The 14,868-nt window shown below is 49.1% G+C and overlaps 1 protein-coding gene across 1 annotated transcript in view; it reads right to left on the bottom strand.

Moving 5' to 3' along the window:
* The window catches only part of NTN1 (netrin 1), a 179,019-nt gene extending 165,629 nt beyond the window's left edge, over positions 1–13,390 (bottom strand). The window contains exon 1 of the mRNA XM_045570249.1: positions 12,315–13,390. Coding sequence (XP_045426205.1) covers positions 12,315–13,332 — 1,018 coding nt within the window. The 5' untranslated portion in view covers positions 13,333–13,390. The remainder of the gene's footprint in view (positions 1–12,314) is intronic.
* Positions 13,391–14,868: the final 1,478 nt, after the last annotated feature.

The following is a 14,868-nucleotide window of genomic DNA, read 5'->3' as shown; positions in this document are numbered from 1 at the left end:
AAAAGAATAAATGAGTGAATACTGAACCTACCAGATATTGAATTCCACTATCAAAATAAGAAGTGGTAGGAAAATAGATTTGTGAAACAAAATGGAAAATCCAGAAAACAGATTTAAGTTTATGTAATACTTAAGCATTTAATAAATACGCCATCTCAAATCAGTGACAAAGAATGATGTTTTTCAATAGTTGTCACTGAATAACTGGCTAAATATTTGATGAAAAAAATGGATATCCTTACCTCACACCATATGCCACGATTAATTCCAGATGGATGAAAGATTAAAATATATGACTTCGAGTTCTGGCAACAAGGTGGACTGAGGTAATGTGGAACCCCTACCACTGCAAGCATGTAGAAATACTAGATGAAATGTAATTTTAAAAATATTTAATGCATAGCAGATCTCACAAGAAATAAGAGGAAATCCCCAGGTGCTAGAGAGGAAAGAAGAATCTGAAAGCCAAGGTATTAAGAGAAACCCTGAGACCCCAGTGATCACAGTGTGTGTGAGTTAGGGAGGAAAAAGGGAAAGGAGAGAGATGAGGGGAAGAAAGATTGGTTATTAGACCTGGAAATCAGCCTTAATGCCTTGGGCTTAGGTTTTAGCACCCACACACAGACAGAAGATGAGGCATTGGGTCTTACAAGGCCAGGAACTGCAAAAGAAGCCCCTGAGTTCTTTCTTTTACCAAATCTTTAATGAGCACCTACTTATGCCAGGTGACTAAAACAGAGGTGGACTCCTGGCCTTATGTAAATTTACATTCAAACAAATGATAGAAAGGAACAAGTGGGAGGAGGGGACAACAGTTACTAAACACAGTCGATAAGTAAACAGTGTGTTAGAAGGTGATATAATTGTTATGGGGAAAAGGATTAAGTAGGGCAGGATAAGTATGAACTAGAGTGCGTGCATGTGTGTGCGAGAGAGTGGGGGAGGAGGGGAAGACAGACACAGGTGGGGGAACTGCTTGCAGAATTAAATAGAATAGCCAAGGCAAGCCTCACTGAACTGATGTTTGACCAAAGACTTGAAGGAACCAGGGGAATCATCCCATCAGGTATCTAGGCACATCTGATGCCCAGGGGGAACTGCTGTTCCGGGGCTCTCAGGTATGGCATGTTAGAGCAAGGAGGCCTGGGGGCTGGAACAGAGTGAGAGAGGGGAAGAGTGCTAGGAGATGAGGACAGAGAGCAAGCAGGGGCCAGAACATGCAGGACCTTGCAGCCACTGTAAGGACTCTGGGTGTTCCTCCGAATGAACAGAGAGCAGCTACACAGGCAGTTATCTCTGCTGTGTGAAGAACAGACCAGAGAGGCTGGAGGACAAAGACAGAAGCAGGGAGACCAGTTATAAAACTGTAGCAGTAAACCAGGTGGCAAAAATCTGGACCTTCCAAATGCCCCCAGTGTCAAAAGGGGACTAAAAACCTTTGTCCATCAGCCTAAGATGACAACAAAAGTTTGTCTCTACTCAAAGCTCTGAGTAAAAGGAGAAAAAGTTCTCCAGTGAGGTAGAAAAATGAAACCCTAAGCCAGGAAGGTCTGGAGGCCAAATGCTTACTCCTCATTTGATATAAGAATTTCCAAAATGATTAATTAATGGAAAATTTGGTCCTAGTCCAATGATACCTCTAGGATGTCTGGCAGAATGAATACAAGATCACTCAAGTATGGGCACTTCCATAACTACAACCAGTGGGATTTCCACAAAATCCCAAAGAAAGATAAGCTCACAGTCAGAAAGTATAAAACACATAAGGAAATCATTCACCACGAGCAAAGGTCAGTAGACAGAAGAGGCAGGAGGATTCATACCCCCAAGAAGTTGAGATCATCCATCAAACTAACAAGGACAACAGGATAAGTTATGTTTAAGACTATTTACATGAAAATAAGGCTGAGCAAAAGAAACCAAATATTAAAGAGAACATACAGTATGATTTCATTTCTACAAAGTTGAAAAATAGGCAAAACTAAATCTATGATGTTAGAAGTCAAAATGATTGTTACACTGGGGGGTTGGTGGTTGGGAGGGCCATAAGGGGCCTTGTGAAAATATTGTATTTCTTGATGTTAGTGCTAGATACATAGATAAGTTCACTTTGTAAAACTTCATCCAGCTGAATACACATGATCTTAAGACAGAAGACTAGCTAGCCAACACCCTGGAGGACAAACAAGGGATAGATCCCATGTTGCCACCTGCCACCCCAGGTAGAAGAGCTGGGAGTGGGAGGCAGGGAAATTGCCAGCAGTGTTGGAGGGCAGGCCCAAGTGAGGTCCCGCAGTTAGAGCCTGTGCAGTCTTTTGAGGGAACCCCAGTGGCAGGGAGGGTCAGGAAAGATATCATTCAAGTCATAGAGCTCCTTCTAACTGAGCAGGGAATGGAGGGGGGTCAGTAAGTAGTGAAGACTGGAAAAGTCCTCGGGAAGGCAGTGCATTCCACAGGAGTACAGAATATCAGAGCTGAAGATGGTCTTTGTAATCCAACCCTTCATTTTACACAGACAACTGAGGCCCAGAAAAGTGAAGGGACTTGTTTGTGCAAAGTCACCTGTGCTTCCCAGTATTCACAACGTTCCCTGACAGGGGTATACAGATTAAAGATGAGAGGCAAGCTGGCACAGGGATGACAAGCAAGACTCCAGAGCCACACTGCCCAGCTTCCGATGCCAGCTCCACACCTGCTAGCCATGTGACCTCAGGCAAGTCACCTAACCTCCGTGTAGCTCAGTTTCCCCACCTATTAAATGGCGTACAGATGTAAATTTGTACAACCACTTTGCACTAAATGTTTAACCACTGTCTATTAAATGTGAACAGATACCTACACCCTAGGACCGGGCAATTCCACTTCTTGATACACACGCAGCAGACGTGCATCCAGATGTACATCAAAGGACACGGATGAGTATCATCACAGCAGTGCTACTTTTAGCAGCCAGAACCTGAAAGCAACCCCAATGTCTGCCATCAGTGGCATGGAGAAGTACACTGTGATACATTTATATCACAGAATACTGGGCAGCAATGGGAACGAATAAACTACTACTGCACATGGATAAAGACCACAAATGTAGTGTCAAGTGAAAGAGGTCAGAATACGATTCCACTTACATAAAGTTCAAAAATAATGAAAACCAGTGCATGGTGGACAGGGACAGCTTCTGGGGTGCTGGTATGTTCTCGATGTGGGTGCTGGTTACACAGGTGTGTGTACATCATAAATAGTCTTTGAGCTGAACACTTAGGATTCATGGGATTTTCTTTACATATGTTGTACTATAGTAAAGAAATTTACTTAATTGTAGTAATAGAACCCACCTTATAGGGCTGTTATGAGGACTAAGTGAAGTTCTTAGAACAGAGCATGGCAGCAGTAAAGGCTATAGAATGTGTGCTGTTCAAAGCCCAAAGTCTAGGATCAGAGCCCGCCTCTAGGTCTCCTCCTTGTACCCACACAAGGGCTCCTCACAGTCCCCAACCTACCCAATACATCAAAGTGGTCCTGAGCTGGGTTCCCAAGACATAAGGTATCAAAGGCACAGAGAACTTAAAGTAACTTGCCCTGGTTCACACTCCTGGTAGAAATAGGACTCAAACCCAGGCAGTGTGAAGCCAAAGATGGGTTCTTGCATCATAGCCCCTGATACATGTATCTTGGTATTTCATACGTTATTAAATAGAACGTGTGCTCTCTGATCTTGATTTAGAACTAAGGACTTTCTGAATCAGGAAAATCAGAATTCGCTTTTAACGTACATGTGGAGCATTTCTTCTGCAGACATCTTCGGTTAAAAAAACCACCACCACCACTACCAGCTCTCTACCCCTCTGGTTCAAATAATAAACTGGGATAAGAAATACAGAGGACTGCTCAGTCCCATTCTTCGCTAGCATTTCTGGCTATCAGGATGGCAAATCTGTCCAAAAATGTGGTTTAGGAAGGATTGATTTTTGCGGATTGGAGTGAGAAGCAATTTCCTTCCTCATGGCAGCCCAGAAGGCCAAGCACTTTCCCACAGTGAATTCTCTCTGGGTCTGATCCGGAGTGAGACAGGGCAGGGTCTGGGAATAAAGAGTTGGCTGGGATCGACCTGCCCACCTCTGAGGTCTGGCTTCAGGGAGAGGAAAATAAGTTGACCACAAGGCTGAGGGCAGGGGGGCCGGTGTCCAACAGCTCTGCCCCGGGGCCGTCCAACCCAAAGGTACTTTCATGTTTCACAGGCCAAATTCTGTATCTGTAAACACAATGTGTTTCCTTTTTCACGCTGGGATTGGAACTGTTACTGTTCAGCACTTTCTGCACCAGCCCAAATGTAGGCAGAGCGCTGAGGGCAGTGGCTTGTGAAGAGTCCTTGTCCCTCGATACCACACAGACGTGGTTTTGAGTAGAGTGAACAGTGTCCACGTGGGAGAAGCCCCAGGAAGGCTCAGGCATCAGGGCCCTGGCCCAGGTCGGAGCATAATTTCCTACAAGTGTGGGGCAGTGATAGGTTTTTGTCTCACAGTCCAGGGCGGTTCCGGAGGACCTGCCCAGGAACTTCAGAGCTGACGTTCCTGGGAAGACCCCTCTTCTCAGGGAACCATCCTCTCTCAAATTCTTGGCACAGAAGAAAACAAAAACACTACAAACAGAACAAACGCAGCAGGAAAGTGTGATGAGGACTAAAATCCAATCCTTCCGTGGTAACCGGAGCCAAATCTGAAACCCGCTTCCTCTCAAGACCCTTGGCACCTCCCCGGGCCCCGGACACTCAGCAAAGCTCCTCACTCCGGGGGCCCATCCACGTTCACGGCTCGGGACAAGTGGACAAGTGTTCGCCTTTTCACGCACGCAGCCTCTTTGACAGAAACGGCATCTACATCACACTTCCCTACATCCCCAGACCCAAAAGAGCCACCTGAGCAGTGAATGCTCCAGAAATGTCCACTTAAAAGGTATTTCCTTGTCTGCGGGCAGGTGGAGACGGAGGGGAAGATCTTCTAGGCCAAAAATGGCAAACAGTTTTCATCTCGTGGGCTAATTCTGCCTGAGGAATTATATTGAGAAGGATTCCAATACCGTAAGATCATTTATGTCTGCCCTGGTTTTAGCGACAGTGCACGTGCTAGGTGCTCGTCACAGACACTCCCAGCAGCAACAGATGAAATCGGAAGCCCTGACAACGGTAATCAAACAGGCAGGAAGTGTCCGACGCTTTGGGACTTCAAATATGGAACGTAGCACAACATATAGGCCCTCGGGAAACTAAAAGAGATCTATCTCATTTCCTTATTTAGGACTCAGTTATTTAAAGCCAGCCCCTTTAAAGGTCCCTGCGGTCCTACAGATTGTCTTACTTAAGTGGAGAGTCTCTGGAATGTGTGAAAATTGGACACGACAACCAATAATCTCTCTTATCTGCAGGCAGAAAAGGACCCGGGGAAAATCTAGAAAATCTAGCAATAGCACCAGCCAGGAGGGGATATGGACGGGCCCCCAACTAAAACGTGACCACGTGCACAGGGAGCTGGGACCTCACACAGGCTAGTCCTGAATCCTCCAGGGAGACAGACTTCCTTCCAGTGCCTTCTTCCAGCCAGGCATGAGCTGAGCTACGAAGTGAACTGGAATGTTACTTTTTGCCTTTCAGAGTTCTCACCCAACAAATTTACTTTATCCCCTTTAAATAACCTGGAAGCCTCCTATACTTACAGAACCATCTTTTTCCTTCTTTCCATGTACAAATGCACTGTAAAATGAATTCATTTCAACCTAACTGTAACTAATACACTAATTCCAACAGCAGAAGGCTCAGGGATGGCTGGGGATGGCCTGTCACAGGCAAAGGCAGAGAAAACAATGGAAAAACTCCTTGACAGTACTTCTGAACCACAGGTACACCTGTCCCCTTGGAGGGTATCTTGCTTTGTGCGCGAGTGCCAGCGGCTGCCTCTGATAGAGATGTCCATCGTGAGGGAGGCTTGGGGCGGGAACTTAAATGCTGGGAGAAAAAGGCTCTGATGAGAGACTTTCTGCATCTCATCAATCACATGAGCACAGTCCCTTCTCTCTGTCAGAGGGTAGAACTGGCAGAAAATAATGCAGCCAGGGCTGAACACACATCTAGCCAAGGCCTCCCAGGAGCTGGGGACAGAAAGGAAGCAATCTCTCTACACACAGCAACGACCAACTGGAATAGGTCTCTGCCATTTGACACGGGGCGGGGGCGGGGGGGGGAGGAATTCACATAAATTATATAACTTTTTAAAGGCAAAATAAAATCTACTTCTGAGTTTACAATAGAGATACATTTTTGGAACAAGAACACAGGAATGCAATGCTGAACTCACTCCATTGTGCTGCACAAGTCAAATCTCAGGAAGCAGATAGCTCTGAGGCAAACGTCCACGTCTAGGACTGTCCAGGCAGCCACTTATTGCCAGCACTATTCAGAACAACCACCCCTTATACCCTCAGAGTTGGTTATAATAGGACACCGCTTTTATGTGATCAGCCTTCGAAACAAACGCTGCTGATACCCCCTGCTCTCTATATGCAACAGTGTAGCTGAATAAGCCAAGATGTGTCCTGCAGACTTGTCCACACTTAGTCCTGTTTGTGTAAAACTGCCCTTTGGTGGCAGGGACATCTGTTTTTGAAAAGCTTCCGTTCCTTGTGGCAACCTGATTAATTGAAACAAAGGACATATAAAGCACCTAGGACAATGCCTGGCACTCGGTAGGGGTTTGTGGTCTGTCTTTAGCATGCAACCTGACAGCCACCTTCGACTGACATTCTAAACTCTGCAGTTTCCCGGCCACCCAAACCAATGCCATGCCTTCTGAGGCCGCGGAGACCACAAGGGCTTCCAGACGACAGACAAAATGCTGTGGGCCACTCTACAAATATTAGGCTTAAGTCCTGAGCATTTCAAAAGCCTTCCAAGACCTCCCGTCTCCTTATAATGAAAGGCACTGCAGAAACCCAAGGTATGATTATCCCTTCTGAAAGGAAGAAAAAAATACTGGCTCACAAAATATCCGTACTTGTGCATCCACAGATAAGGCTGTTTTATAATCCAGTTCCCTAGAGAGCCATTTATTTTGGTGAAGCCAGTGTGCATAGCAGACACTGTAAGAAGCCATCAAGATAACACGAATAACAACCCAGCGGACTTTTGAAGTGTAAACATAAAAGTCTATTAAGAATACAATGTTGGTTTAATCCCAAGACAAAAAATTTACTTAATGAAAAGCACAACTCATCTCAAGAAGGAAATATCGATACCAGCTGTGAGCAGAAAATGAGGGGATTCCTTCCAGGGAACATCTGAATTTCAACCCACTGCCTTTCCAGTATTTACTCTGGACATAAAGTCTCAAATACTTTTCTGAGGATCTCATTTTTCTACAGGAGGAGGAGGTCAGAGAGAAGTCTGGGCAGGGCTAAAAGAGAACTTGGCAGAGCCTAGAAGTTCACAGACCCACAGGTTTACCCTGACAAACTTGCCTCCCTTCTCTGGGTAGAGTAGGAAGCAGCCTCCTTGCTTAGAGGTCCCTGCCCAACAGGTGCTAACGAGGACCCCAGCAGAGACCCTCACTCCAGCTGCCCTGGGGCCAGTAGAGATAAATGACAGCCTTGTACTGCTGACTGGAGCAAACCGCACCTAGTAGCACCACACCAGCGACCAGGACATCCTGCTCCCAGTCAAACTCTGTTTGGCAACAATACTTTTAATCACTTCCTGGATTTTTTCAGTATGTTCCGGTGAAGCAAAGGAATGGTGAGCACAAGGGTGAAAAGAGAAAGCCTTCTAAAGGCTTTGATTAGCGGCTCTGCTTCACCCCCTTTAAGAGAGATCACAGGCCCTGAAATCAAGACAGACTTGGCCATCAGCAACACTTGTAGATGCTGAGAAGCCACAGGAAAGTATTTAAACCTTCTTCACTCATAGTCATAACTCCTGTCTCCCACCAGGCCTTATGGCTGAGATAAAGGGAAATTTCTTATATACAACTTCACATGTAAGTATGTATGAATCTAACCTAATCTAATCTAATGCAACACAACCAGGGAACCTCCTCCAGTTCTAGCAAGAAGTGACAGGTTGTTCCAGCTTTTCTCCTATACATGGATTCATCCATCCATTCATTCATTCATCCATTCTTCCATCTATCCATCCATTCATTCCATGGAGAGGCAGCACAGTGGATGCAATAAAACCAAGCACAAACATTAGGCTGGAGCCCCAGCTTCACCACCTCCTAATTACGTGGCTTTGGGTAAACCATTTAATGTCTCTAGGCCATGGCTTCCTCACCTCCAAAATAAGGACAATAATAATGTCTATCACTAGCATAGTCAGAATGATTAAATGACTAAATTAATGGGAGTGCTTGGCAAAGAATAAGCCCTCAAGGATTAATCATCATAATGATAATAATTATAATAATTACTATAACTGCTAAAAACACTCACTCATGTATAGTTATGTGCCAGGCTCTGGACTAGGCAGCACATAATTTCAGCCTTATGATTTTGCAAGGGTCTTTAGTGGGGCATTGGATTTCTCATGGCAACATCCCCAATATAACCTCCCTCTCTTGCCAGGAATGGGGGTGGACCCAAGCACCAGAGCCATTTACAGTTTGAGGATTCCCCACACCCCCCAAAGCTATGTTTAAACAATTATGAGCATTATGTTGCAGGTACCAATGACCATAGGGGGGGCCAGCCCAGCACAATGGTGCTCGCCTTGCACAGACATCTTTTGTGTGGGTTTTGGGTTACGGCTAGGCAATGCAAAGCCATAGAGTGAGTCGCAAAACAAGTTTTCATAACCTAGACCTGTCACAAGCTATATAGGGGCTCATGCTGACATCCCCACAGTAAGATTAAACAGCATGCTTCGTCAGGCACTAAATACTAACACAGCTCCGACGTCAGGGGGACACTGATTAAAACTGATGTCAATAATTTATGAAACACAATATGGTCTTCAGATGCTCTTTTGAAAAAAAGGAAGAGGAAAAAAAAAAAAAAAAGCCTAGCAACCCAGGTGGTTTAAAACTGTTCATGCATTTTCCCTTGAATGTACACACAGCCCCTACCATGCATGGGTGCTTCTTTACACGATAAATGTAAATGCACATGTGTATAAAAGCATGTGAACACTGCTGATACATATGGGCGGAAGAAAGTATTTAGTTATTCCACTGAGAGCTGTCGAGGCTGTAACATTATACATAGTCTTGTCTTTCATATTGTTTTGAGGGTTTTTTTTTTCCCCCGGAAGAAATACAAAATTGCATTTAAAATAAAATCGGGCTTTACTAAAGTTCACATTTATTCTGTAGAGAACCTGACCTTGAAATAACACCAAAAAGAAAGCTGGACCAAAGAAAGCATATAGGATATGTACATTTCTTAGTAATCTATAAGCACTTTGGCCCTATGTAGAAGGACTATTCAGTCAAATGATAAAATCAACACATTTTTTAATTTTAGGGTTTTGGGGGGGGCAGGGATTAACCTAGTAAAGGGAGTCACTTTAGTCTACGATAAATCATGTCTCATTGTTTTATAAAAGCAAAGACAGAATAGCATACTAATAGCCTCATTTTTATTAAGATTGATGTTTGGAATAAAAAAATATACACTTCTTTACTTTGCCTTAGTTGTAAATACTCTGGGTAGCTTGACTTTATATGTCAACAGTGTGAAATTCACAAGATGGGATTATGTTGGGGGAAAAAATTCTGAGTCTATGATAGTACAAAGTTAGTGTCTGAAGGATTTATTAATGCTTTTTCCTAGCACAGTGCCCTTTAGTATCTCAGAACACCTGTCAAATACTAATTCATTCACATATCTCCACTACAGGGCCTTTTCATAAAAAGCTCGACCTTTAATTGTAAATCACTCCTAAATTGTCCTTGCTGGCTTTCTCTTTTACAGAATGATGGAAAAATCACTAAGACTTCAATTAAGACTTTATGAGAACTTCAATCTGATGTTCCCAGTTATATCTGCAAGGTATCAGAACATCTATTCAAAAAGGAAACTATAAATAACTTTCACATAGTTGAATTGGCTTTGCTTTTATGAGATGACTGAATAATTGGCAAGATTTAAAGATACTTTAACTACTGGGAATTAAAATAACTTCACTAAAAACCAGAAAAATATTGTTAGCTGATCATTTGTCATGTAGATTATGTACTTATTAGGCCTAATTAAACTTTTTGAACAAAACGCTTACTAATTACATTAGTTAATATGTTGATTGCTCAATTTGGCCAAAAAAAAGGTCAATCCAATTTGTGTGCATAGTTAGTGCTTTGGTCAAAAGACAAAATCCTAAACTAGAGAGATTATTTCAAGTGCTTGACGATCGTTATAACAAATGCAGGTTTCGTCTCCACATCCAAAGTGACAGGAAGAAGACATGGGGGTGGGTGGTGAATCGGAACAATACCAACGCTAAGAAGCTAGTAAAATTTTATCACAACATCAAGTGTATTAGCCTCCATGTATTCACTTGCATTTGTCCAATTAGACCCTGCTGTTGACAATACAAAGTCATCTTTCATATGCACATACAAACTAAAACTGATAGCCAAACCCTGGGAATCCCTTTAAATGTCAATAAAGGGTTTTTACGCACAAAAGGAAGAAAAGAAAAGAGGGAGGAGGGGGAAGAGAAGAGATGGGAAAAACCAACATTTCTGAGGGAATTGAGCAGATCAAAGGAATTTTATTCTCAAAGACCACTAAATTGGACTATAACTACTCTCTCTCTGTGAAATCTTGAAAAGTGCCTTCAAACTGGAAACCAGTGCTGTCCCTTAAATGAGGGGGATGAACAATTAGGTCTGCAAAAGCGGGACGTGAGGGTAAAAATGGAGGCCTCGCCATGCAACAGGAGGCACCGGCGTCTGCAGACCAGGACGCCTGCCTGGGCCTCTGTGCCGACCCGGCCCTCCAAGACATGTTTTCCATTCGCTTGCTCAAAAGTCTGCATCCACAGTCATGAGGCACAAACTATTCGACAACAACATGACACAATTAATCAGAACCAGACCTAAATACGTGTGTTTGTGGGCACCAGCAAACTTTGCAATGTGCCTCAGAGGACGAAGCAATTGAAGAGACTCACAACTGGCTGTTCGGGACTGGGGGGAGGGGGAGGCAAAATCTATATGCTCACAAAAGATGCACACCAAATGGTGCACTGACGGACTACATAATTTTCATTAAAATGAATGTAGGATTTGGAAATTTATGTCTCATACTGAAAAACCAAGGTATTGTCTTACTACCTTCCCCTCCTTCACCACCACCACCCCCTCCCAGGGGGAGAAACTGATGTCTGAGAGTTTCTACAGCAGCAAAAATCTTACAATTCAGAAGTAGAACGTATCCTTTTTTTAGCCTCATTTCTGACCCAGACGTATTCACCAGTGCCCGGTTTTGTCAGATTTCTCTTTCAGGAATTGAAACCCCATTAAAAAGCGAGAAGAAGCTGGGCCCTTAGTTAATTCAAAACTGTTTAATTTCACCAAACCCTGAAGCTAACAAAAAAACCTGGTATACTTTTTTAGACCAGGATTGAATTAGTTTAAAATAATTACTGAACTCTCCTTTGTAATCTGTAGATAGTAATTAATTGAAATCACATCACTCTTCTTTTGCTAATACAAACACGCCATTCAAAAGAGGAAAAAAAAAAACTTTTTTCAAACCATAAAAAGACAAATGGAGGGTGCAGGAGTGACGTTCGTCTGGTGCCGGGTGCCCAACTGGCCCGGAACTGCAAATAGTTCTTTGCCTTCTCCCAAGGGATTTGGGGTTGTGGAACTGGAGCTTCCCTGGGACTAGGCCGGGGTCCCCAACTGCGCCCCAGCTGCAGCCTTAGGAAAGGGGGGTGGGGCGGAGGTGAATCCCAGGGTGCAGCCAAACTGAGGGGAAGGCAATCAATGTTTGCGTTTGGATCCGGGCTTATGAAGACCCTGTCGGCAAATTTTCTCCAAAACCCCCTCCCAGGAGCATTTCTCCCGCTGCTTCTTGGCTTCGCAGAGGGCACTGGGTGCAAACCTGGGCATTCACAGTTAGTGCCACGCGAGCGAGTGGACCCGCTCTCAGCCCTCCTGGGTCCTGGGCATTCCTGAGCGCGCCTCCCACCGCTCCCACCACATCCCAGCAGCAGGCAATCCTCGGCTGCGGCCACCGCCCGCGCTCCTAAGAACCCGCCGCTGCGAAGCCCGGCAGCCGCTGCCCGTCCCGGTCCGCCGCCGGCTTCGCCCCCGCACCCCACTCACCCACGCACTCGTTGGCCTCGCGGGCCGTGGCGCGCTGCCAGGGCCGGTCGTAGTGGAAGGGTTTGCAGCGGTCGCATTCCGGGCCGGCCGTGTTGTGCCTGCAGTCGCACACCAGGCTGTCGTCGCGGTCGCGCACGCAGCGGGCCGCGTGGCCGTTGCACTTGCAGCGGCCGCCCACCTGCAGGTCGGACACAGCATAGAAGTACGAGTCGCGCGCCAGCTCCGAGTCGTCCTCGTTCTCGTCGCCGAATGTATGCAGGCGGCTGAAAGCCACTCGGATGTCAGTGGCCGTGACCCAGTCCTGCAGCACGGGCGAGTTGTCGAAGTCATGCGCCGAGGGCCGCCCGTCCAGCGTGCTGAAGGCTATGAGGCCGCCCGAGAGCGGGCGCATGTCGGTGTGAGAGTCGGTGCACACGGCCTCCTGCTCGTTCTGCTTGGTGATGGGCGCGCGGTGTGGCCGGTTGTACATCTTGCGGCACTGCGTGGAGTAGAACTGAAAGGGCACCCACGTGCGCCCGTAGTCCATGGACTTGTAGATGGCCATGGACTCGGGCCGCGGCGAGCAGAACTGCAGGCTCACGTAGGTCACTTCGAACTTCTTGCCCAGCGACAGCGTGAGCGTGACGTTATGCGGGAACTGCAGGTAGTTCTCGGACTGCCAGCACGTCAGGTTGTGCGGGTTGTTAAGGTCGGTGAGGAAGGCGGGCGGGTGCGCCTTCTTGGGGTCGGATGCGTTGCAAAGGTGGCACGAGCGCAGCCGCTCTTCGCCGCGCTCGCTCACCACGCAGTAGCGCGCCGGGGGCCGGCCGCAGGTGCTGGACACGCGCACGTCCTTGCCGAAGGCTGCATTTACAAAGTCCGGGATGCAGCGGCGCGGGTGGCCGTTCTCGTCGGAGCAGGGGTCAGGCTGCGCCGCCTGGCCGGCGAACATGCTGAGCCCGGGCCCGCCGCGCACCGCGCCCACCAGGCACGCCACCGCCGCCAGCGCCGCCAGCGCCTCCCACACTGCGCGCATCATGCTGCGTCCAGCTTGCCCCAGCCCCGCCGCGCCGAGGAGTCGGTCCGCCTGCCGCAGAAGGCGCCTGCAGAGAGAAGGGAGCTGCGCTCAGCTAGCCCGCCCCGCGCCCTCCAGCCCTTGGCGAGCGGGGGCGCGGACGAACGCCCGGCTTCCCCGCACCACACCCACCGCCGACTGCCCGCCTCGCTCCCGCAAAGTCCCGCGGACAGACGAATCCGGGGGCCTCCAAGCCCGCACCGCCCGCGCCCCTTCTTCCCCGCCGGGCGGCGAGCCGGGGCGGCGGGAGAACGCTTGGCTTCCCCGCCACCGCCGCCTCCACGGTGCCCGTGGGCCATGCCCGCGCCCATCTGCTCGTCCGCAGCCAGCCCGCCTCGCACCCCAAGTCCCGGGTGCTGGAGAGCTCGGGGGCCCCCGAACCCGCACGGCCCGCGCCCCTTCTTCCCGCAGCCTGGGCTCCCTCTCAGCTGCCCCCAATCGCGTCCCTGCCGGAAAGTCCGCGTTCGGGACTTTACCTCTGGAGAGGGCAAAAGAGAAAGAAAAGTTTGCCTGGCTCGCCGGGGAGCCCGCGCGCCGGACGGCGGAGAGCTCCTCGCTCGCTGCTAGCAGGCGCGTCCTGCCTCAGCGCGGGCTTGCCAGCTCCATGCCCGGCGCGGCCGCCGCTGCCCCAGCCCCGGCCCGGCCGCCGCCGCCGCCGCCTCTCTCGCCCGACTGACGACGCGGCCGCCCGGCTCCCGCCGCTCCCGCCGCGGTCGGAGTGCCGCCCTGCCCGCGCCCGGGGCGCACACACACACTCACGCTCGCTGGCGCGCACTCACACACACGCACGCACGCCCCCGAAGGCGCCGCCGCCGCCGCCGCCGCCACTCGCGCGGGGAGTGGGGGGCGGAGGGGAGCGCGGGGGCGGGGGGCGGGGCCGCCGGGCGGGGCGCCGGCCAATAACGTCTGCGAGCTGCCGCCAGCTCGCGAGCAAAGTTTTAACCCCGGGAAAGAAGAAAGTTAAAGGGAACCGGCCCGGGACGCGAGAGAGGGAGAGCGCGAGCGGGTGGGAACCGGGGAGCCCGAGAAAGAGCAGCAGAGACAAAGAGAAAGCGAGAAGAGCGCCCGGGGAAACCCCGGGGAGGGGGCTGGGCCGGGCGCGCACCCCGTGCGGGGAGGAGGGGCCGGCCGGGGACTGTCAGCCTCGCCCCGGCCCCGCGCTGCCCCGGGAGCCCCGCGCCCCGGGTAGCGCGCGGGCGGGGGGAGGGGACGATTTTCTCCCTCCTGGTCCCAGCCAAACACATCTGTGTTTGTTCTCTTTGCTGCGCGGAGGTCGGGCCTTCCTCAAACCCAGCCTGATGGCCCCGGTGGCACTGCGCACCCTGTGGGCACGCAGCCCCGGGGCGTGAGGAAGAGGAGGAGGATGTGACCTCTGCCTGCTCCTCACTCCTGCTGGAAGCCCCTAGGGTCCGGCGGGGAGGGGTTGCTCGCCCGCACCCCTACGGTTGTCACTGTGCGTGGGCCTATTTGTTGGGAACACGGCTTCTTTCTCGCCAGGGG

This window comes from Lemur catta, chromosome 15 (assembly GCF_020740605.2).
Source record: "Lemur catta isolate mLemCat1 chromosome 15, mLemCat1.pri, whole genome shotgun sequence".
Lineage (NCBI taxonomy): Eukaryota > Metazoa > Chordata > Mammalia > Primates > Lemuridae > Lemur > Lemur catta.
This window is presented reverse-complemented; position numbering and strand designations above follow the sequence as displayed.